The sequence below is a fragment of the Oryctolagus cuniculus genome, chromosome 1 (genome assembly GCF_051225735.1).
Source record: "Oryctolagus cuniculus isolate XC-2025 breed Fujian yellow rabbit chromosome 1, ASM5122573v1, whole genome shotgun sequence".
Classification (NCBI taxonomy): domain Eukaryota; kingdom Metazoa; phylum Chordata; class Mammalia; order Lagomorpha; family Leporidae; genus Oryctolagus; species Oryctolagus cuniculus.
In genome coordinates, this window is record NC_142867.1 from 165,574,326 (window position 1) to 165,600,584 (window position 26,259).

At 36.6% G+C, this 26,259-nt stretch overlaps 1 protein-coding gene across 7 annotated transcripts in view; it reads right to left on the reverse strand.

Annotated features, from left to right (window-relative positions):
- Window positions 1–26,259, reverse strand: part of RFX3 (regulatory factor X3) — a 337,813-nt gene that overhangs the window by 68,219 nt on the left and 243,335 nt on the right. For 5 of the 7 annotated variants that reach the window (XM_051846155.3, XM_051846162.3, XM_051846182.3 and 2 more), the window contains 3 exons: window positions 18,902–18,976; window positions 10,122–10,303; window positions 3,760–3,879 (listed from right to left, as the gene is read on the reverse strand). In XM_051846155.3, the coding sequence (XP_051702115.1) occupies window positions 3,760–3,879; window positions 10,122–10,303; window positions 18,902–18,976 (377 nt within the window). The remainder of the gene's footprint in view (window positions 1–3,759; window positions 3,880–10,121; window positions 10,304–18,901; window positions 18,977–26,259) is intronic. The other 2 variants (XM_070051492.2, XM_051846185.3) reach the window with 1 other exon arrangement.

The following is a 26,259-nucleotide window of genomic DNA, read 5'->3' on the forward strand; positions in this document are numbered from 1 at the left end:
TTTGGGTAATGAACCAGCAGGTGGAAGATATATTTCTCTGTCTGTCTCTCTTTCTCTGTGATTCCTATTTCATAATAAAGCAAATTTGCAAACTTGTGGCAGGTATCTGGTGCAGTAGTTAAGACAATACTTCGAACACCCACACTCCAATGCAGATTCCTACTAATGAACACGCTGGTAGGCAGCAAATGATGGCCCAAGCAGTTAGTTGGGTTTCTGCCACCCACGTAGGACACCTGGATTTAGTTCTAGGCTCCTGGTTTCAGCCTGGCCCAACCCCAGCTGTTGCAGGCATCTGGGGAGTGAACCAGTGGATGGAAGATTTCTGTACCTCTCTGCCTTTTAAATAAATAAATTCAAAAAAAATTAAAAATGAAAGTAAACGCTCCAAGAAAATAATGTAAGGAGACTTTTTTTTTTTTTTTTTTTTTTTTTTTTGACAGGCAGAGTGGACAGTGAGAGAGAGAGACAGAGAGAAAGGTCTTCCTTTGCCGTTGGTTCACCCTCCAATGGCCGCCGCGGCCGGCGCGCTGCGGCCGGCGCACCGCGCTGATCCGATGGCAGGAGCCAGGAGCCAGGTGCTTATCCTGGTCTCCCATGGGGTGCAGGGCCCAAGCACCTGGGCCATCCTCCACTGCACTCCCTGGCCACAGCAGAGGGCTGGCCTGGAAGAGGGGCAACCGGGACAGAATCCGGCGCCCCGACCGGGACTAGAACCCGGTGTGCCGGCGCCGCTAGGCGGAGGATTAGCCTAGTGAGCCGCGGCGCCGGCCAGGAGACTTTATTAATATTGCAAAGAAGTTTGTCATTTCTAAAATGTACCCATATTATATGTTTCTGTTTTTTTAAAAAATGTATTTACTTATTTGAGAGGTAGAGTTAAAGACAGAGGGAGTTAGAGACAGAGAGTGAGAGAGTCTTCCATCCACTGGTTCATTTCCCAAATGGCTGCAACAGCTGCAGCTGGGCCGACATGAAACCAGGAGGCAGGAGCTTCTTCCAGGTCTCCCACATGGATGCAGGGGTCGAAGCACTCAGGCCATCTTCCACTGCTTTCCCAGGCCATTAATAGAGGTGGATCAGAAGAGGAGCAGCCAGGACACAAACTGGCGCCCATCTGGGATGCTGGCACCACAGGCGGAGAGTTAGCCTACTACGCTGCAGCACTGGGCCCTTGTATCTGTTTTTTTTTTTTTTAAGATTTATTTATTTATTACTTAAAAGTCACAGTTACACACAGAGAGAAGGAGAGGCAGAGAGAAAGAGAGGTCTTCCATCCATTGGTTCACTCTCCAGATGGCCGAAGTGGCCTCTGGATCTCGAACTGGCACCCATATGGGATGGCGGCACTGCATGCAGTGACTTTACCCGCTACGCCACAGTGCCGGCCCCGCCTGTACCTGTTTCTAAAGCAATTACCACTGCTATATAGAGACTGCAGAAGTTTTCATGAATCATCAACCTTTATAGCTCCAGAATCTCATAGGAGATCACAGAAAGCAAAAGGGTGTATTTACCTAACTCAGTTTTTTTTTTTTTTTTTTTTTTTAAATAAAGTATAGTCCCCTGAAAGCTGACATTTCAATGAAAACTTGCTGGAGTTCCTTAGGGGTTAAATCACAGGAAGAAGTAGGCCTCAGCTGTGGTAGGTCCAATTTCTCAAATTTCCCTTCATAATTAAGCCTGACTATATAGCTATTCCTAATAAAAATGTTTTCTTTTTCCTGATATCAGCATCATCTCCCTTGTGTGGTACTGCTACAAATGAGTGCACAGTTCACACCAGAAAGTAATAGCTATTTTACTGTTGCTACAACAAACAGAAAAATAATCATAACCCAAGATACTAGCAGTTTATTACCACTCATACAAACTTTGTCTCCTACCATACAAGGTCCTACTCTTAATATGTTTCACTGGCTATACATCAAAAAATAAGGATCAGCAATTATAAAGAAAAAACTGAGTATCTTTAAATTAAAAAAACCTAAAACCCTAGAGATACCTTTATAAAATAGCCAGTCTTGAAGTGAGTCTTCAGTCTGGAACACATACACTGGAAATTATGACTGCATTAAAACCACTTAGCAAGTTTCCTTACCTCCAGTCTCTTCCCATTAAATATGTCTTGCCCAAAATCAAAAAGTCATCTCTCTAGAAAAAAATCAAAGTTTTTTTGTTTTGCTTCATAGCCTTACATAGCTTCAAAGCTATGTTCTGCACAAAGAACAAATTTACAAACTTCACATACAACCAAATCCTTTAATATACAATCCAAACTACTTTTTAAAACTCATCTGTCACTAAACTACTTGATCATCTCCTCAATTCTTCTGCAACACCTACCTCACCAAATCATGGACTATTTATCAAAGCCATCATGGACTGACTTCACCTCCGTGCGGGGGTTGGGGGACGCTTTCCCTCTACCTGAATATTTTTCTAACTCCTCCAAATCCCAACACAAATAGCACTTTCCCCGTGTAGATTCACAATCCTCTCTCTCCCAAAGCTTGCTGAAAATTCCTCAGTATTTGGACAGTTCCTTGATCAAAACTTTATTTTAGCACTTACCCAATTGCATTCCTAGTTGTTGTTGTTATTGTTGCAATTCCTCACGTGTTCCCCCCCACCTTCTAACAGTGTTTGCCGACTAAATCAGGAATAGGTAACCTTTTTTCGTTCAAGGGGCATATGGATATTTATAACATCATCTGTAGGCTATACAAAATTTTCAACTTAAAAATTAGCCTGCTATAAATTTACTGAATTTTGAGTCCAACCTGTGGTTGCCTTTACAAGACCAGACTAAATAATTTTGTGGGCCTTATATGGCCCACAAACCAGGTATTTCCCTGCCCATGACAGATGAAGGACTATGTGTGATTTGTTCTTTGCCCCGTGGTGAATCAGAACTAATGCCTCTGACTAAAGTGGTATGGATGTGCAATCTGGTCAGGTCAACTACCATTCCAGATCAATGGCTAGAACCTTCTTTCTCCCAGCTCTGTATGTTCAGTGGAAAGAGAAAATCATAACTGCTGCCATGGCTGAGCTGTGCTGGTAAAGAAGGAGGGATTTTTCATTTTCTTTATTCTAAAATTGTAACATAAGTTACATGGCATCAGAAGGCCCAAATCATTTAACCTCTCTAAGACTTATATAGAAAACAGGGTGGCTATTAATACTTTGTCATTGGCTGTGAAGCCACACTAGACATGGGTATTTTTTATTTCTAAGAACTATAATTCCATCCATCCATCCATCCATCCATCCATGAATGTGTGAGATATCTTACACTCTATTTTCTCAATTCTATGTCTATAAAAGCTGGATTCAAAGAAAATCTAAGAAGTCCCAAACATTCTGCAAGAATTCATATTGTATCAGAAAGAATGAATTGAAAGATGTACAGAATAGCAAGTCAGAAGCTCATGAATACTGAAACAAGTTTCTCCAGTTGGTATTTGCTTGAGAATGCACCCTATGTTTTATTTTCCTGTCTGAACAGACTGAGATGTCACACTTAACTTAAAAGGGGCCAAACAGGCTGAGAGATGAAGAATTTTTTAAAATTTGGAAAACAGACAGGATCATTGAAATTCTAAATCACATTTAAGAATGATCCATAGTGGAAGCATGCCAACGACAGCAACGCAACTGTGAATTCTGGTACTTTTTTTTTTCCCAGAAAAATGGAGCCCTGAACAACTAAGAAATACACAGGTTTGACATATCAGTGATAATTCCAGAGTCTACCTTTGTTTCTGTTGCATGGGTTGTTGTCTCATAGCCATATACTGCATATCTTCTTGCAGACGATTAAGAGGGGAATCTGGCTTGACACGAATCCCATAGTAATGGTACTTGGAGTTTCCTCTTCATAAAATAACAACAAACATTGGAAACACACACAAAAAACCAGCATTAATCACACAATATGTTCACTAAATTTCTCATTTCCAAAAATTAGGTAATAGCAGCATATTAATGTTACATATTTATGATTTACTTTTTCTATATACTTATTGTGAAAACATTTGAAAAATCAAAATAAGATTCTGGATCAATCAGCTCAAGGACCTAGGAAAAACATTTCCCTATAAATTTTCCATTAAATATTGGCCAAACATGGGTAGGCATTTGGTACGACAGTTAAGATCCCTTTTGGAGAGTATGGGCTCAAGTCCCAGCTCTACTCCCTATTCCAGCTTCCTGCTAATGCACAGCTTGGGAAGCAGCAGTCTCAAGAAATGGGTGCCTGCCACCCAGGGACACAGGTGGGAGATATTCACTGAATTTCTGACTCCAAGTCTTGGCCTGGTCAAGTGCTAGCTGTTTTAGGCATTTGGGGAGTAAACCACTAGATGGGCTATCTCTGTCAATCCATCTTTCTCCCTTTCTCTCTGTTTCTCTATCTTCCAAATAAGAGAAACAAATAAGTGAAATATAATCCATTTAAGAAACTTTTACAAATACTTAAATATCAGGCAAATTGTCTATTTATTCTACTTGAGTTACATTTGATTCTCAAATCTTTACTATAAATTTAAATTAGAAGGGATAATGGTAGGAAAATGTTTAAGGCCAACAGAAATTCAATACAAGGATAAAATGTGGCACATTTAACATAAATTTATTAAAAAGCAACATAGAGAAAAAGGAAAATACTAATTTTATATCTGGGATCAGATCTACATTTTTCTCTTTAGGGATGACAAAATAAAATGACTTCTTTATTATAAGTTACTGTGTGAAGTTTATTATTTAATATTTTGAAAACACAAAAGAAAGTAGGTATTTATTGACTTTGAAATACATTTTATTAGACTCTATTTTTATGATTTATATCCACTTTGCAAGCTGAGTAAAATACATCAAACAGATATGGAAAAATTACTCTGAAAATGGCAAGTTTCTAACTGGAATAAAATTGTCACAATTCCTCCCTATCCATGAGAAAGGCCACATTTGTTCTTTTTTTCTCTAATTTCTTTTTTTATTTATTTATTTATTTATTTTCATTTTCAATTATCTTTATATATAGAAGATCAACTTGGTATATACTAAGTAAATACTTCAACAGTTTGCACCCACACAGATACACAAAGTATAAAGTACTATTTGAGTAGTAGTTTATCATTAATTCACATAGTACAACACATTATGGACAGAGATCCTACATGGGGAGCAAGTGTACAGTGACTCCCGTTGTTGATTTAACAATTGACACTCTTATTTATGACGTCAATAATCACCCGAGGCTCTTGTCACGAGCTGCCAAAGCTATGGAAGCCTCCTGAGTTCCCAAACTCCAAGTTTATTTACACAAGGCCATAGTCAAAGTGGAACTACTCTCCTCCCTTCAGAGAAAGGTACCTCCTTCTTTGATGGCCCATTCTTTCTGCTGGCATCTCACTCACAGAGATCTTTCATTTAGATCTTTTTTTTTTTTTTTTTGACAGATAGAGTTAGTGAGAGAGAGGGAGACAGAGAGAAAGGTCTTCCTTCTGTTGGTTCACTCCCTAAATGGTTGCAATGGCTGGCGCTGCGCCAATCCAAAGCCAGGAGCTAGGTGCTTCCTCCTGGTCTCCCATGAGGGTGTAGGGGCCCAAGGACTTGGATCATCCTCCATTGCCTTCCTGGGCCACAGCAGAGAGCTGGACTGGAAGAGAAGCAATCAGGACTAGAACCCGGCGCCCATATGGGATGCTGGCACCGCAGGTGGAGGATTAACCAAGTGAGCCACAGCGCCAGCCCCAATTAGGTTATTTTTTGCCACAGTGTCTTGGCTTTCCATGCCTGAGACACTCTCATGGGCTTTTTAGCCAGATCCAAATGCCTTAAGGGCTGATTCTGAGGCCAGAGTGCTGTTTAGGGCATCTGCCATTCTATGAGTCTGCTGTGTATCCCGCTTCCCATGTTGGATCATTCTCTCCTTTTTCATTTTATCAGTTAGTATTAGCAGATACTAGTCTTGTTTATATGATCCCGTAGACACTAAATCCTATCATTATGATCAATTATGAACTGAAACTGATCAGTTTGATTAGTAATATGGCATTAGTACATGCCACCTTGATGGCATTGATTTGGAATCCCCTGGCACGTTTCTAGCTCTACCATTAGGGGTAAGTCTGAGTGAGTATGTGCCAAACTTTACATCTCCTCCCTCTCTTATTCCCACTCTTATATTTAACAGGGATCACTTTTCAGTTAAATTTAAACACCTAAGAATAATTGTGTGTTAAAGAGTTCAACCAATGGTATTAAGTCACATTTGTTCTTAGAAATAACAAAAGTATATTCACAATACAATTTGCAAATTATTGGGAAAATAATAAATTAAAGATAGATTTTTTCAAGAAGGCATTTTCCATGCTTTTTTTCCTTTCATTTACAAAAAGAAATGCATGGGAGGGACCAGCACTGTGGCATAGCGGGTAAAGCTTCTGCCTACAGTGCCGGCATCCCATATGGGTGCCGGTTCCAGTCCCAGCTGCTCCACTTCCCATCCAGTCTCTGCTATGGCCTGTGAAAAGCAGTAAAAGATGACCCAACTCCTTGGGCCCCTGGCACCCATGTGGGAGACCCAGAAGAAGCTCCTGGCTTCTGGCTTTGGATCGGCACAGCTCCGGTCGTTGTGGCCATTTGAGGAGTGAACCAGTGGATGGAAGACACCTCTCTCTCTCTCTCTCTCTCTCTCTGCCTCTCCTTCTCTCTGTGTAACTCTGACTTTCAAATAAATAAATAAATCTTTTTAAAAAGTTTAAAAAAAGAAATTCATGGGAAATATAAATTTAATTGTTTTGTAAAAATAGAGAATTTTACTTTCTAGATTGAAAAACATATTAGCTTATATATTTGAAAAGACATTAAAATATATTACATAACTAGCTTTCAAAAATAGAGAGCATCTGAATATCTACACGTTTTTAACAAAAGAAAGCAGGTGTGAAAAGTTAATGCCTATAAGGAAGGGTCTTCCACAGGTACAATTACATTTTGTATTCAAAACCCACTACAAAATACAGCCCAAACCCAAAACCAATGTATTTATATTGCTTTCCCATACAAACTGGAGGACAGTAGGGAAGAGAGGGGGTGGGAAGTAGGCAGCATTTATCACGGGACAAGAGTACAAAGTAAAATGATGTCTCTCTGGTGAGATCTTAAATAGAGGGAGAGATCAGTTTCTTTCTAGTTTCTCACCAACTAGCATTCTGGATGGGTTAGAAGGGAGTGATCCTTTTTATGCCACCAGTAATGGTGGGGAGAGAAGGATGTGGTCTTCGAGCAAATAATTTGGAGATGGGATCTAAGAAAAGTATCTTTGGATTTGCCTTTAAGAAACGTGATTTTATATAATTTTTGCTTACTTTAGTCCAAAACTTTACAAACATTCTGGCTCTGGTTTGAATGGTTTCACCAGATAATTTTACTGATGGATATTAACTTTAAAAAAAAATTAGGATTTAGTTTACATCATAACTGATAACCAATTTGGCTTCTGTTCTAAAGTTGAAGTTTAGAAAGTCATTCCTAAATTGTTTTCATCGTAGAAATCTCTGGGAACTCATCTTGCCACTGCCAACATTTCTCCTCTAAAGTTCTATTTTCACAGTATTTCACTTGTTTATCCCTTGACCCCTCCCATAGCATTTCTTTTCTCCTTTTTCTTCTAGGCTTTGCTTTTCCACTGTAACTTAAAGTATTATCCAAAATTTTAAAAGGAACAGGAGATATAATTGTTACCTAGTGAGAAGGGGTGGGGAGATCAGAAAGTAAAAGCTGTAATATTGCAAAATATACTTAAGAGAGTAGCCATTCTACTCATTCACAAACTCAACAACCCCCATTTTGTCCCTTTCTATTTTAACTATATGTTTCAAGGTTTGAATGGAGCCTCTGAGTAGAGCCCACTGAAATCTCTTTCAGTAACAAAAGCAGCATGACAATACAGCTATCAGAATGTTGAATAAAGCCCAGAACTTCAAAATATTGGCTCCACCAGCAGACTATGAGCCATCAGCAAAGAAGATAGTAGGTTAGGTCCCCAAATAATGAATTTTTTGTGGTTTTTGGGGAAAATAGTAGAGAAACATAAAGAATTTTTTGAGGGAATGAAAACTAGTTTCTTTAGTCTCAATGGACAATCATATTCTTCCATTTAAAACACACTATCTTTTTAAATACAGAGAAAAGATATTTAGGAGAGAAGTAAACCTCCAGCAAATCTGAAAGCTGTACAATCACTTATAATGCAACCGAAAGGAATAATTCACACTCTGAATTCACACAGACCTTGCAAATCTCATAAATCAGATGCAGTAATGGGGTTCAGGACATGCTACACCAAAACATGGCACTCTGGCATTTGACTAACAGCAGAAGCAGGCTGTGAAAACTAGAAATTTCCTATGCTTCTTCTCTCCTTTTGAAAAGGGCCATAAAACCTTGATTTCACTCTGAAAATAGGTCTGGGATCCTCATTCTAAAGGCAGCCTCCCTTTACCTGGAGGAAAGGAATGTCCTTACCTCTGCAGACACAGAGACACAGAGAAGTGGAATGGAACCTAAGGGCCTGGCCAGCTCCTCCCAGGTGACTGCCATCGGAGCACACTCTTCTTCACGGGAATTAGCATAACATACATACAGTTTTCTCTGCTTCTTTGGGTCTTTATTTCTGAAGGCTTCCACTAAATAAATTTATATGTTTTTTGCTTGCTAATTATTTTTTTAATGAGGGGAAAAGATCAGTCTCTTCCCCCCTACAACACTCACTTTGCTTTTCACCATAAAAATATAATGAATTAATTACTAAGGCTCTGTTTACTATATGAGGAATGAAATCTCTTCACTGAAATACTTGAAAGATGTGATTTATAACTAATTAAAGGTATATCACCTAATGATCACGTAGTATACTATTTCTATTTTAATATTTTATTTGATTTCTGTAAGATTTAGGATATCAAAAAGTATTTATATCCTTCTGCCCAGCAATCTAAAATATTTGTTAGGACAATTTGCAAAAATCATGAAAAGACATGGGCTGGCACCATGGCGCAGTAGGTTAATCCATTGCCTGCAGCGCCAGCATCCCATATGGGCTCCTTTTCCAATCCAGCTCTCTGCTATGGCCTGGGAAAGCAGCAAAGGATGGCCCAAGTCCCTGGGCCCCTGCAGCCACATGGGAGACCAGGAGGAGGCACCTGGCTCCTGGCTTCTGATTGGTGCAGTTCCAGCCGTTGCGGCCATTTGGGGAGTGAACCAACAGAAGGAAGACCTCTGTCTCTCCCTCTCACTGTCTGTAACTCTACCTATCAAATAATCTTTAAAAAAAATCATGAAAAGACAAAAATGGAGCCTCATAATTCTTCATTTTCTTTTCATCATATTTTGAATATTAAAATACTACTTTATTTCCAAAGGAAGAAAAACAAATAAACTAAAAGTTATTTCTGCATATTGTTGATTTCTATGCAATGGAACTCTATATTTTTACCTTCTTACATGTATGGTTTTATAATCAAGAATAAAAAAAGTAAAACGATAATGAGAAGTAAAATGAGACCAAGTCATCACAAAGAACTTCTAGTACTTGTATTTTGCAAGTTTACCAAAGGATTTTTAATTGGTCTCCAGAAGGAAATGAGAAACTCAGCTTTAATTTCTTACTCTATTCAAATTAAGATTGTTATTTATAAAGACAATTAAATACAACTTCATAAGAGTCAAGAGAAAACAGATTTCCTTTTACTATGTCATTTTACTCATCATCTTTAGTATGGCTATTTTCAATCAGCAAATATGGTGATATCTAAATTTTAAAGAACCATATGTAAATTTGCATTAACAGGTTGGTCTCCTAATTTCTAGGTAGTGTGAGAATGAGCTCTTCTCAAAGTTTTGCTCAGTTAATGTTTAGGACAACACGTCTGTCTTGCTCAGTAGTGTGCACCGAATAGTGAACTTTCCTTCTCCTGATGGTTTTATAAATTTAGCTCATTCTCTCTTTTGCCCTTCTATATTATATGTAATCAAGTATTTTTGCTTATGCAATGTATTGAGTTGCTGAAAATTTGAAAAAGAGAGAATAGTTTATTTTCAGTACCAACCTAGTGCCCAATCTTCTGGTTCGTAGCCCCATAAAAATTGACCTTATAAGTTTTCCAAAAGAGGCAGCATTGACTGGGTCCAGTTTGTGTTCCTGACAGTGTCGAAGGTAGTGGTTGTACAGAGTGCTTCTGGGAAGGCTTACTCCTTCTGCTGTCTCATAATTGTCCAGCAGCCACTGGAGCTAGTAGGAATAAGACAGTAAATATAGAAAGATCATTTAATGTGCCCAAATTTAAGCCACTGCAATTCACAGAAATACTTAGAAGTTCATCAACTCTTATGATGGCTTGAATTGATGAATCAGGAGGCCAGTGTAATAAGGCTTTGAAATTCTAAGGAACACTGACAACAGATGAACATCACTTATGACCTCAGACAATATCCATTTCTTCAAATATTCAAGCACATGTGGAGACACACTAATTCTCCCTGTATTGATTGCAATTCTGAAGACAAACACATCCTAAGGGAATTCAAACAATCCCATTAACTGGTCATAAATATAACAAAACAAGTTACCAAGCCTCAAGCATAGCACATGCCTTTAGTGTTGGTTTGTTAACAATATGTGAACAGCAGGCTGCCATGTATTAGTATCTATATTAAAGTTCTATTCATTTTTACAGTTTAATTTACTTATCTCAAATAACAATTAGATTTTACCATAATAATATTATCTACTGAGAGAAATTCTGCAAGCAGAAAGGACAAAATTCAGTTATTTCTTCTCCAGTGGGAAAGAAATTCACTAGACATTGGCAAATAATTTATATGTAATGAAAAGGAATCATTTATTACATCATTTGACATTTTCTACCTCAAAGCTATATATTTTTTTCACACAATTCTGGAAGGCAAACTGTAATGGTAGCGGGTAAAGCAATGTTTTCTCAGCCTATAGTCCACATTTTCAAGTTTTGTGTTGTATAATTTTTTTAAGAAAATAATCCTTAAAGAATACAACATGTAAGGAATTTATAGAAAATCTAACACATGCATGGATTACTGAATTTCAACATTAGTAAAATTCACCAATTATTTCTTTATTTATTTACCAAAGGAAAACTGAAATAAATGATTTGCTTAAGGTGACATATTGTCACAACTCCTGAGTCAGATTTTCAACTCATGTTTTCCAATTTCTTTAGACGAATAGTTCCAAGCTAGCAATGAATACTTTACTTGTCTCGACAAAATTTTCGTTACATATATATATGAGGTATAATGGAGTTAATACATAATTCAAATTAAGTATAAATTATGCAAGCCAAGGAATTAATTTACTGACAACCAAATAAGAGCCAAACAAAGATTGAGGATCCTACTATTGCGACGATAAATAGGAGCTCACTCATGATTTCTAAGAATTTAGTCAAATGATAAAATGATTATATTCATACAAATTACAACATTTCTCCATTTTGTTTATATATTTTAAGATTTGTGGTCAAACTTAGAATCTGAACATTCAAGAAGAAAATTCAACTAAAATATTTTCAGAATTATTGCCTTTAACCATGACACTGATTTTCCAGAATCATTTTAATTTTAAATATTCTTACACAATGCTTATGTAATTAAACTTCTCATTAAATCCATTACAATTGCTGGCTTACTAAACATAGCTACTAAGCCTAAAAGGCAGAACAGAGCACTTTATGTTTCTCAAAAATTCATGCTTTTTCAGAAAGACCTCAAGTCCTCTATGGAACATACATGCAAGAGAACATGGGAACATGTAAATTTAAATATATGAATTACTTCTGTAACATATACAACTTGCTGGGCTGGCACTGTGGTGCAGCGGGTAAGGCTGCCACCTGCAGTGCCAGCATCCCATATGGGCGCCAGTTCAATTCCCAGCTGCTCCACTTCCCATCCAGCTCTCTGCTATGGCCTGGGAAAGCAGCCCAGGATGACCCAAGTCCTTGGGCCCCTGCACCCCTGTGGGAGGCCAGGAGGAAGCTACAGAATGGCACAGCTACAGCTGTGGCAGCCAGTTGGAGTGAGCCAGCGGATGGAAGCCCCCCTCCCCTTCTCTGTGTAACTTTTTCAAATAAATAAATAGATCTTAAAATAAACATATGCAGCTTGCCATTATACTTCTAAAAATTTATATAAAATAAGCTCTCCTTTTTATAGTGGCAGAACAATGTTACATGTTAAAAAATAATTCTTTTAATACGAATCACCTGTAAGTGAGTTTCCCAGAGGCACTTAATTCTAAGTGTTCTAAATTACACATAGGAAAGGTTCACTGAACATACTCATGTCATATAAAAGAGAGCAGGTAAAATGATTGGCAAATTAAATGACTGCGGTTCAAATTAGTATTCTGCCTATAACTGAGAACTAGCACTTCTCTCAAACCATGGAAGGCAGCCTGTGATGGTACAAGTATTTGATCTCTGCCACCCACGTGAGAAAGCAGGATTCAGTTTCTGGCTCCCAGCTTTGGCCTGGCTCAGCCTCAGAGGCTGTGGGCATTTGAGGAGTGAAAATGGAAGATCTTTATGTTTCTGTATCTCTCTCTCTCTCTCTCTCTCTGCCTCTCACATAAATGGAATTTTAAATGTGGCAACACCAATATGACTCATGTATTTCATCCACATGTGTCAGTAAGATGAGTGAAATTTGGAAGCACTTGAGCAGCCACAGGGAAACACAGTTCACAAAAGTGCTGGCCCTTAGGTGATACACACTCCAGACACAGCAAAGGATTCCACTGCTATTCTCAAAACAGTGAAGAAACAACATAGGCCCTTAATAGAATATAAAATCCCTGAAAATGGAAATACATATAAAATGTACATATTTTTAGAAAACAGTAATTTTTAAAAACCAACTAATGAAGTTCCCATATCTATAAGCACAGAACACAAAATAAATGTAATTAAAAATGCCAAACATGTTTGTAAATATATACATGTATTCTCATAGAATAATATAGACTGTAAAAGGCATAATGGTATGTTTTCTTAACAAAGAGAAAAAAATGAGTGCTATATCCTTTGCTAAATGAACAAATTATATGTAGTAAATCTAAGTTTAAAAAAGTCTTTTTCACAAATAAACATAATCAATTTTGTAACATGAATTTTATAACTAAAAGTACTGTATTACAAAAATAGACCCAATTAAAAAATTCTAATATAATATAAGCAAATGAAAATCATTGAATTAATAAGATGCAAATAAAACTTCTTTAAACTGCCTTAATAGTGTAGTAGTCTTTTTGAAACATTTCATTACTTAAAATTAAAGAAAAATACCTAAAACTGAGTATTCATTTCTCATAATTATCAAAATCTTCATGTACCTAAAATTTTACAATTTGAAAAATAAAATAAAATTTGAAGTACTATCATAACTTCTTTTTATAAAACTGGTACAAATATTAAAAGTTCAACATAAAATATTTTCAGTCCAATGATATAATGATATGTGTTATGTGTATTATATATGTAAAAGTCCATTAGAGTAATCTTAAGCAAAGTTAATTCTTCATATAAGTAGTAAGATAATTTATAAAAGCAAGACTTGGCATAAACTGCTTAGAAGCCTAAATCATATTCTTCATACCTCAACTGAGTATTTCAGAGAAACAGAAGCTTTTAGTGGCTTGGCTCTGCAGTACTAAGAAAGGGCTGAGCAAGTTAAAATATCTCAGCTGTTTTATAAACTGGTCATTGTTCTTAAATAGCTTACATTCTTAAAAAATGTTCCTTTTAAAAAGTTTTTTTAAAAGCTGCATTTGTTTATCTATTTGTATGTGCATAAACTAATTATGCATATATAAAATCATGGGCTGGTTTTAAAAACTTCCACAAGAATAGGTGTTTGGCAACTGTAACTCTGATAGTGGCAAGACTACATTTGCAGGAGGAGAAATGTTCATCCTTGCCAGAAGCTTGCTAAGCATTTTGAAGGAGCAGCAGGGAGACCAAGTAGAGGTAAAAAGCCCTGAGGAATGGAGGTGGTTTCATTGCAGCTAGACTTGTCCCAGCTAGGAAGCCTCCCAACTACTGCACCACCTCGGGTTGTATCTTCGAAAACCTCACTGTATTAACAGACACTGCTTTAACAGCTAGGAGATAAGGCTTTGCAATTTAGCTGGGTATTATAATTTGCTTTCCATATGCCAGTATTTAACCTTTGGGTTTTGATATGGTGATAAAATTTTAGCCTAAACCATGGATCAAAAAGCATTTCTTTTACGGCAACAGAGAAACGTGACAGTTAAGTCTCTATGTATGAGGAAGTTTGTGAGTGTTCCTTGTGCTGCCTAAGGTAAGCCAATGCCTGTTTTAAGGTTTATCATTTCCATCAGCTTTGTCTACAATAAAATGTATTTGGGTATCAGAAAACAACACTCTTAAACTTCAGTAATTTAGAACTAAACAATTATTCTTTCTTTTACTCTTTTATAAAATGTCTTACAAACTGTTTGCTTACATTTATGATTTTAAAAGCCCATAAAATACCACAGGAATTTTTAGCCTTTATGTTTAAAACCTGAGTATTCTACTAATGAACCGGCATAAATTCATCTGAGGGTAGAAACTGAGATAATTGCATCTTTCAAACTTTTCATTTAATCTATATTAATAAGGATCCATTACTGACAATGAACAGTTCTTATTTTTCCTAAAGGAATATACTGATTGACAAATAAAACAATAAATATTACATTGCCCAATTAACATCTAAATGTAACATCTGACATCTTTTCCCAGATGGATTCTTATCCATTAGGATTCATTTTAAAACTTCAGTTCACTGATGATACACATTTTGACAGGACTTACTTCTATAACACTTACAATGCCACAAAGTCAAGGGAAAGCAAGTCAAAAACAAGGTCTTGCTTTTAATTGAATAGATTTCAGTAGCTAAAACTACAAAAAATTTAGTAAGTATTTACCTGATTTGGAAAAATGTATAAAATAAACACTAAGTCTTTCTATATAACTAAAACTGAATTTTTTAAAGTAGAAAACCTTACAAATATTATGTGAAAGTAGAAAACAATTAATTTAACAGTTTGAATTCAGATTTACAATATCAAGGATTCCAAATTGGATACAACATTACCAGAAATGTTGATTCATATTGATCACAAGTGAGAAAAAATATAAACAAGTCTGGTGTGAGAATTGAATGTCCTATACATCATTTACCCAGCACCTTTACATGCAAAAAAAATCAGAAATAAAAATACTAAATTAAAAAGTATTTAAATTCTACGAAGAATTCTGTAAAGTCGTATCAAAAGCACTATTCTAAAACATAAGGGTATCTTAAAAAGTCAATGGAAAAGGAATAATATGGATTTCAAGATATTTTGAACAAAAATATACTTATCTTTCAATTCCATTTTCCATGAACTTTTTGAAGTGCTCATATAAGGTGAGTGATGTCATTCTTGGCTAAAGCTTTTTAAAGGATTTGATTGGAAGGGTGAAAAGTTATCAACTCTTAAACAGAAGGCTTCATGTGGGGAAATATGAGTGACCAGCTATCACCCAAATGATATGCCACAAGGAGACCCTCCTCTACCAATAATATTCACACCTACATCTACTGAAGCACCCTAGAAAACAAAGGCAACAACACTATGCATGCATGAGTCTACACAGAAACATACAAGCTACTGGCAAAGGCATTCTAGAATACTAAAAGTAAGATAAAGGCTATTCCAGCCTACTGTTTCTTATGTTCATTCATTTAGTAAATATTTAGTGAGTAGCCACCATGTATCAGTTTATGCAAGTCCTTAGAGATGCATGGGTAGGCAAAACATACAAAAAATCCTTACTGTATTGGAAATGTCACTGGACAATACACATGTGATGGCTGTCTATGAAACACCAGCACTGAAAGAATGGCCATCATCTTAACAATGTCAACAGAATAAAGCCCTGCCTTCAGTACAACTGTATTTAGTCATAGATGAGACACTATATAGTGTGTGAAATAAAAAAGTTATAAATGTATTTTAATCTGAATTCTAATAGCATGACAGTGATAAAAATAGATCCGCAGTAACAAAAACTCTTAAGAACATGCTGAAAATGGGATACAAAACGTAACATGCCACCTCATCTTCTACTACATGGAAAGATGAAAAGCAAAGCAATCCAGCTGGATTCTCCTGTGAAGGGATTATTTATTTGATTTGCTCTCAGTGAAAGTTTTCTGGATTACAGAGGATAACCAAGTTTATAAAAAGGAAATAAGAATCCTTTCTATGTCATGTCGCAAAACAGAAGGAGAACAGCCTTCTCTGCTCCAAATTAATAACATCCCTCTTTAAAAACTAGTAAACATGAGGTATGGGTGATTGACACTTTCTCCTAATTTTTTGCCTAATGAAATTGATCCTTTGTAGAAACTTGAATTCATGCCTACCTCAAAAAATCCCTCAACCTCAAGCAATACATAAAGGAGACATAAAGGTAATGCACAGTTTCTGCTATTTAAAATATTACCTTTTTTTTTTTTAAAAAAAAAGTAAAACCTCTGCGTTGAAAAATTTCTAAACAATGAAAAATCAATTAGGTTCACAGAATTTAAAATTCCTTTAGCAGGTTGTTATAAACTAGGATACAAGCATTATTTTATTACAGTTCTTTGGATGTATCTAATAAAAATTTGGAGCTTAATTAACTTCTCAAAAACAGAGAGCGGCATTTTTTTTTTTTTTCTGTGTTCAGGGAGAAGTTAACCTCATGGACAGGTCAGCAGATCACTGATCCTGGCTCTACGTACAAACCATATGGCAAATGATTCATATTCCTGAAGACATGACTATAAATGTGTTTTTGAATAAACTTTGCTGTATCCTAGAGGAGTAATAAACTCGAATCAAAACAGCTAGAGAAAGATTATCCTTGCATTAGCAATATTTGCACTCACTTTCCCTATGTACTGCAATGCCTCTGGCAATTAATAGTATGGAAGATTTGCCATACTAGGTAATAAAAAACATGAAGTCATGCCATAATAAACATTTGCGTATTGTATATGCAGCCTAATCCACACACTTACTATATATTACCTCATGAATTATATGAGAGGAAAGTAATTATTTTTAGAAAACACAGATATTTGAGGAGCTGCAAACAAATCAACAAGTAAAAAATACACAAAACCATGTTCTGATTTATATTATTGTTCATGAAGACACTCTTTAGAAGAATAATTGAAACTACAATTAAATGTATCACATACTTTGCTAAGTTACAGATTTCAAATAAGAATGAAATGTGAATTGACTATCAAAATAATACTCAGGTCTAAAAACTGAAAAATGGTAACTGGAAACTTAAGTTCTATATTTTTCTTAAGTCTCTGCACTTTTCTGACCAAAAGTGAAGAATACTTTCAAAACACACACACCAATTATTTTTCACCCCCACTCCACATTCATGCAACTTAAAAGTATATAATAAATCAGCCTTTAGCACAACAGACTCATTCCTACATAGCAGGGATATGCTTGGGAAACATACAAAAGACAGACATACTGAATACAAATTTTCAGAAAGGGTTATACCTTAAACTGCTTCAAAGAGACAGTACAAAATATATACTATTATTTTTAAGTTATATCTATAATTTTCACCAAAATTACAGGCATTCTTGAAGTTGGCTACCCTGTATTTGTTTACCATGAAACTGTCCTTTGAAAAAGAAATAAAACAAAATACCCCACCAAAAAGCAAACATGTAGAACATAAGGAAATATTTAATGTTATTTTGGAACATAAGATTGAAATACTTCAAAATTCAAATATTTAAAAAGCATAGCAAAAACATGTTCCATGAGCTAAAGATTTATTGAAAAATAAAAAAGATCCTGATTTTGGGCTTTTGGAGGAAAAACTCTTCTTATTAATGTCACTAATATTACTTTAACAAAACATCTCTATCAATTAAATTCAAGTCACAAGTCTATTTACCTGTTCCCACATATTCAAACAATCTTAACAAGGTAATTTTTAATCAACATTTTCAATGGCTCCTCAAATTTGAACAGTGCACAATATTATTAACTTCACATAACTGCCATCACCCTTCTTACAGTTACTTACCAGTGTCATAGTGATGCTGCATCTGATTAACAGTGAGAGGCTTCCGGAGATAGTAAGGGTAATTGTTTTGTCTCAATTATTAGCAATTCGTGGGTTACCTACAGCCTCACTTTTTCTCTAGGCCCACCTTCATTTCTCTGGGTTAAGGACCTGAGCTCAGCCATGCAGCTGTTTCCTGGCTATCCCCCCAGACTTACTGGTAAAGAAGTCGTTTTCAGTTTACCACTGCATTTGGCTTCAGTAATCTTTTCCCACTTAAAGAATATTACTGGTCACAGAAACAGACATGACTGTTTCTCGGTCTCAGACATAGAGACACAGGTTACAAGTTTTCACTCTACAGTCAACAAATACCAAACTAAAAAAGCTTTAAGTATTTAAAAATCATTATTAATTACTTTGAACAAATAAAAGCAACTTGTTATTAACTTGAGAATGTTATATCTGTACCGAAACAGTACAAATAGCTAGGACAGTGTACTGGGGGCTCTACTTTTTTGATTTTCCGTGTAGAAAATAGCCATTAAATGAAAGAGGTCATAAGGGGCTGAGAAAAGAAGGTTAAGAAATAAAATAAATAAATAAGCAAATAAGTAAGTAAATAAATAAAACAAGCATTTAGAGGCAAGCAAGACATGCAGAACAAGCAAGAGATTAGTTTACATGAAGAAGAGGCAACTTACATGGCTGTTGAGAAGAGAACTTCTGTGAGTAGACAGACCGTCAGACTTTTGCAGCGTCTCAATCGCCATTTCAATCTGATAATAGATGTCATTAAAAAAAGGGCTCAAGACAAGATAGTAACAAAAGGCTGACCAGAGAACTTCTGATAGATTCTTTAAGTTCAATTTTCTTTTCAGTGGTGACCAATGAACAGCTATCACTAGATGTGTTTTTCCCTTTTTCCCCCCACCCCCAGAGAATAAAATAAAAAATGCACACTTAATCATAAGCCCAGTAACAAAAGTAAACCTTTTGGAATAGTCTGTAATTCTAATTGGAATGCAGACCTGAGGAGCAGGAACCCCTGGTGGATTATTCTAGTTAAGAAAAAACATTCTTGACTTTCAATGTTTAGGATGTGAGACAGTACCCAGTCTATTGCTAATCTCCCACCTAAGGAGGATTTCCTGTTTGTTTTTGTGTGTTATGTAAGAAAAGTCCTTTGGCAGATTCTGAGTTTCAAAGGCATTAGTATTTTAATGCAAATGTACAAGATTCTTCCATTAATGCTCAAAATCTACTAAATTTATACACCTTTCTCAATCCTGCATTAAAATTTGGCAGTAGAGGGTCATTAGTATAAACAAACATTAAAATGGAACCAGGGCCCCTACATTATATTTCAGGATGTGGTGGTAGGCAGAGCTATTAGAAATGACAGCAGAGATGGAATGTAGAAGAGAAAATAATTCAGAGCCAAAAAAGAAAAGGGACAACTACAAAAAACAGTTTTACTACCTGTCATCTCAGCAAACAGTCAGCAATCATAAAACCTTAAATGAGTAGCAGGTGACAATGATAAATAGGATACACTCTTGACAAGCATATTCAGAAATATCTACCTTTTCGCTATATTAATACATTCTATTACAAACAGGTACTGTTATTGGGTTATATTAATGATGTTAACTAAAGGCTTTTTAAAAAACATAGGCAATTTATGAGAAAAATGATTTCATTAATTTTTAGCTATCTGACCACACCAACTATTTTAGTGTAACTAATAACAAAAATATGTAGTGTTTTAAAATGTAGTTAACTTTCGTATACTTTTCTTCAGCTATGGAAATTATGATGCTTTCAAATTTTAACATACCGTGTTCCCTCCCAAAGAAAAATGATAGACAGTAACTCCCACAGCCAAGTCTATTTATTTTTATGTCATTTCTGGTTTTTATGGTAGAATACCATATACAAAGAACATTCAGTATGAAACATATATTAAACAATTATATTTTAAAAACTTGTTAATTAATAGCTTTTAGTTTATATTATTTTCCTAAGTTGTTGGTTCTTCCACAGAGTTAATAAAATGTAATAATAAGAATACCTTAGTGTAAGAAGTCAGAGGGAGGGGCCCGCACAGTGGCATAGTGGGTAAAGCCACGGCTTGTGGTGTCGGCATCCCAAATGGGCCCCCGATTTGAGTCCTGGCTGCGCCACTTCCTATCCAGCTCCCTGCTAATGTGCCTGGGAAAGCAGCAGACAATGGCCAAGTGTTTGAGCCCCTGCACCCATGTCAGAAACCAAGAAGAAGCTCCTGGCTCCTGGTTTCGGCCTGTTCCAGCCCCAGCCCTTGCAGCCAGCTAAGAAGTGAACCAGCAGATGGATGATTTCTTTTTATCTCTCTCTCTCTTTTTCTCTCTCTCTCTGTCACTCTCTCTCTCCCCCTCTCTCTAATTTTGACTTTCAAGTAAATAAAATCATTTAAAAAAAAGAAGTTAGAAGGAAAAATTATTAAATTAATTCATAAGTGGATGTAATATAATTTATTCTGTTTTCTTAGAAAACACAAGTAAGTAAATTCATTTCTCAAACATTCTCACAGCCAGATGGAAATCAATGCAGTTCTTCATTTTACTTAAAAATAAACTGAAGAAAATGATGTTACACGAGTGAGAAGATTCAGTATACTCCTAAATGTAAGGAATAAACAAACATCTTACCACAATGTCCAACTGTAAAACTACAAAGGATCTTAGTATTGTATCTCTAACAAGTGAATTGGTAAATGCTCTTGTTTTCAAAAGCACAGGTAAAACAACAGCTAAAAAGACTCATGTGACTATCACTTTTAGGAAGAATCTGCTTATCACATTAATTTGCTAAAATATCTACATTTTCTTTAAAGTTTGAGTGCAGAAAATTCGAAGAGAGATTTCAGTCTTCCAAATAAAAATAAAATGATCCACATCCTGTGGCTTTCTAGGTTTTAATGAACAATAAAATGTGTCACTGTCCATGCTCAGGGTTTGTGAGGTCGCAACATTAGATGGATAAACCAGCACTTCCTTCACTTAGCATATCTAAGCAGTTCTTTTCCTTGGATACCTGCCTCTAGACCTTAAGTTTTTAACATATAGTGGTCCAGACTTCCAAATGATTTCTTAGAAAGCTCTCTCATTTCTAGCCTGATGTTGAACAGTTTAGAGGAGGAAAGGAAGGGGCAAGGAGGGGTAAAAGGCAAATCGTGCTCCCCAGGGATAGACACGCTGACTTTCCACAATACTTGAACCTTGGAAGATTTATTGATTGGTTGGTTGATTTAGGTAAAACAGGTAACAATGGAGCTACTTCTTTTGGTTTCAGGAATCTTCTGCTCTAACTGGCTTATGGCTGTACTGAATTTGTTGGACCCAGGGCACAGAAAGGAAAAAACATGGTATGATAAGGAAGCCAAGAAATCAACTTCATGCTTTTTCTATAAGGAAGACAACCATCCTCAGAGCAATCAGGTTGGAAATTGACAGCCTTCCAAATACCAGTGAACTCTTAAATATTCATTAATTAGTTCAAGGCAATAACTGGGACACTAGAAGCTTATTAATTTAATTAATTAATTATTTTTTTGCCAGGCAGAGTTAGACAGTGAGAGAGAGCGAGACAGAGAGAGAGAAATGTCTTCCTTCCGTTGGTTCACTCCCCTAATGGCTACTACGGCTGGCACTGCACCAATCCAAAGCCAGGAGCCAGGTACTTCCTCCTGGTCTCCCAGGCGGGTGCAGGGTACAGGGACTCAAGCACTTGGGCCATCCTCCGCTGCTTTCCTGGGCCACAGCAGAGAGCTGGACTGGAAGAGGAGCAACCGGGACTAGTACCCGGCGCCCCAACCGGGACTAGAACCCGGGGTGCCGGCGCCACAGGCAGAGGATTAGCTAAGTGAGCCATGGCGCTGGCCAAAACACTTAATATTTATCATATTCATTAAAAGATACTGAAAGGAATTCTAATTTCATAAAAGGATTTCAGCCCTGATGGACATTTTATAAAGCATGGGTTTTACTATATAGTGACTGTCTGTGTGTTACAATATATAAATGGAATGAGTAAACGCTTTACCAAAATGTTAAACTGTAAAACTTTCTAAAGGAACTCAGCATTATAGCTCTTAAAAGAAGATCAGTAAGTACTTCTGTTTTCAAAGAGAAAACACAGGTCAGAAAACAGCAGAAAAGTTTCATGTGACTGTAAATCATTTCTAAGGAGAATACAGATTATATATGGCATATATTTACATATACCATATATATACACACACATATATACCATATGCACATCATATATACACACACACATACCATACACACATACATACATATGAGACCTTCAAAAAGTTCTTGGAAAATGATTATGAAAAAATTAATATCATGAAAAGATTTCAAAATTTTGTACTAAAATAAATTTATCTTATAATTTCATTCTTCCATGAACTTTCTGAAGTACCCCCCTACATGAATATACAGCAGTGGTATGAGTGAGGATGAAATAAATTAGAATTAGATAGTGACTGTGAGTCAGGCAGTAAAGTTTTAAGGGAAGTCTATCAATACTTGAAAACTATGGATTTTCAGATAAATCCAGTGGCCAGGTTTTGCTAGGTAAAATGGGCACTGTTGGTAATAAGGTTAAAACAAGTAAAGGTTGAAGTGTGCCCAGTGAGTGTCTGTGGGTTGAATAGAAGCTTTAAAGGACCAGGGTATGAGAAGAAAATTCTCACAGGAATACATTATGACAATGGAGGGAAAGTGAAAGTGAGAGAGAGGATAAAAGAACAATGTCAAAATCGGGAAGAAAGATAACAATGAAACAAAATTTAAATATTATAAAGAGGATTAATCAGCTCCATTACAACAAGCATATGATTAATCTCACCTCCCTCCCCAATTAACCCAGATTTGTTCTTCTCAATTTCATGTGGGTAAGGTCTATGTATTTGGGAGGAGCTGATACAGAATTAGGATAAATTTCCATCATGCTCATCAAAGAATAAATTGTCACTCTTATCGTGGATCAGATACTTTAGCAAATGTTCGTTCAGCTTCAGGGAATGACCAATGTCAAGGAAAAGATGGCACACTTCAGCATTTGACATCTAAAATACTGAGACCAAAGCAACTTGGCGAGATCACATGCTTCCAGTGTACTGTAGGTCATTTGAAACATTAAACTCAGACCTTAGGAAAAATCTATAAATTGTCCACAGGAAAATATACTTAATACTAAATGAAAGTTCACCCATAATTGTCATATGTAAGGTAGGAAATGGCAGCCAAATAAAACAGATGGAAAATTTGTTTAAAAGTATGTTTAATGATCAAAAGATTATTGGCCCAAATGCTCAACATGATAGTCTCATGTATCTTCTGAGGAAATGTTTATAACCTAAACAAAGATAGTATCACTGCAGCCTCAGAAAATCAAAATGATTAAATAGCTAGATTATCAACCAGCGCAAACTTACAAGTGTTTCAAATCTGTAGTATTTTTTAAATTAAAATACAATTAAATAAACGCCCTACCATCCAGTATAATACAACTATGTGTTTGCTACTCAGAGTGGGAACTTCAATATAGCACCTCATTGTATGCAAGATATAGGGTTAGCTTTGTGTGTGTGTACAGATGGGGTGGTGACAAAGAGACAGAGACAGAGACAGAGAGAGAAAGAGAGAGAGAGAAATGGTAGTAAAGATTTTCATAGCACAGCCCAGCCCAGCCAACCAGAAGCTCATTACACATTACAGCTTGATGGATTGATAGAAGGGATACAATGGATCTATTTGTATACTGAGGGACTACTTTATAGATACATATAAATGGTTTAATTGATTAAAGGTAACTAGAATGGATTAAATCATTCAATATCTCTAGAACACAGAGGGAAGTCCAGAGGGGAAAATTACTGCTTTCTGGTAGGGTTAGACAGAGCATGAGTAAGGCAGATCTTTAGTTAAAAAAAAAAAAAAAAAAAAAAACAATGCCTGGCATTCTGATAGGTGCAGGTTAGTAAACCTTTTAGGCAGAGCAAACAAGACAGATATATGAGGAAGAATAAAATTGGCTGAGGGATGAAGTTCCTTTAGGCATATGTAAATGAAGTCAGATTCCAATACCTCACCTGGGATCTTCAATTAAGCAGTATGTGGGACACTGTTGAGAAGTCTTGAGAAAAGGAATTAATCTGATATGACAGCACTTTATATATTAATCTGGGATATGATACAGGTTGAAGAGAAACATTTTTGAACTACAGATATGAAGGTGGGAAGTCTGAGACAGAAAGCTTGGTAGGGGAGCTAGTGTTGTGGGGCAGCAGCTTAAGCCACTAGCTGCCATGCTGGCATACCAGTTTGTGTCCCAGCTGCTCCACTTACCATCCAGATCCTTTCTAACAGGCTCAGGAATGCAGCAGAAGATGCTTCAAGTACTTGAGCCCCTGCCGCCCATCTGGCATACCCGGATGGAATTCCAGGCTCCTAGCTTTGGCCTGGCCCACCACAGGCTGTCATATCCATTTGATGAGTGAACCAGTGATAAAAAATCTCTCTCTCTCTCTCTCAGTCATTCTATCCATCCCTCTTTCTGTGATGCTGCCTTTCAAATAAATAAAAATAAACCTCTCTATATAAAAAAAGCTTGATATTGCCTTAATTTTTTTTTCACTTGAAGACATTGGCCTTTACTTCACCACTGGGTGATCAGAACACTTCAGATACACATATCAAACACACTGCCATGAAGAGATTCTAGTGTATTCTCCTGTTCATTTCTCTGCCTCATGATGTTTACAGTAAAATAGTCATCACTGTTATTGAAATTTCAGCTCTAGGCAAAATACTGTAATCAGATTAACAAGAGGCTTTGTGACCATCTGAATGCTAATTTGAGGCCTCAGTGATGTCTTTATTTTTGAGTGTTGACCTTCTATTTCCTTTCTTTTAAATTCCTTTTTCATTTCTTTCTTTTTAAAAAAAGGCCTTTTTCTTTTTTCTACTTAAATGTACATAGCCAAAAGACTTTTTAAGACTAAAAGATTCATGTATTTTTTCAAAAACAGAAGGCACTATGGTAAACATTTTCTACATTTCTCTTAAATTAGCAAAACTTTAAACTATCAGGACATCTTTTATTTTTTAAAAAAAGTTTTTTTAAAATTTATTTGAAAGGCAGAATGTCAGAGAAATGGAGAGCACTCTTCCATCCACTGGTTCACTCCCCAAATGCCTACAAATAGCTAGGGCTAGCCCAGGCCATCGGCAAGGAACTCCATCCAGGTCTCACATATAGGTGGGAGAAACCCAAGCATTTGGATCATCACTACTGCCTCCCAGTCACATTATCAGGAAGCTGGATCAGGAGCATGGAAGAACCAGGACTTGAACCAGCACTTTGATATGGTATATAGACATCCCAAGCAGCAGCTTAACGTGCAGCAACACAATGCCCACCCATATTTCAGTATTCTTTTAAAAATCAATTCTAGGCCGGCGCCGCGGCTCACTAGGCTAATCCTCTGCCTTGCGGCGCCGGCACACCAGGTTCTAGTCCCGGTCAGGGCGCAAGATTCTGTCCCGGTTGCCCCTCTCCCAGGCCAGCTCTCTGCTGTGGCCAGGGAGTGCAGTGGAGGATGGCCCAATTACTTGGGCCCTGCACCCCATGGGAGACCAGGATAAGTACCTGGCTTCTGCCATTGGATCAGCGCGGTACGCTGGCCGCAGTGCGCTGGCCGCGGTGGCTATTGGAGGGTGAACCAATGGCAAAAGGAAGACCTTTCTCTCTGTCTCTCTCTCTCATTGTCCACTCTGCCTGTCAAAAAATAAATAAATAAATAAAAATCAATTCTATAACCACAGTGCATAGCTGTATCTATTATGAATAATCACTCTGGGACTGAGTCACGGATAATGTACACAAACTCCCCACAATTATCTAATGCTGGGATATATGAGGCTTGGAAGTTAAGACTGGTATTATTGCCAGTTAAAACAAGATTATTGCCTCATCATCAGACAAACAGGTATGCCAACTCCTCTGAGAT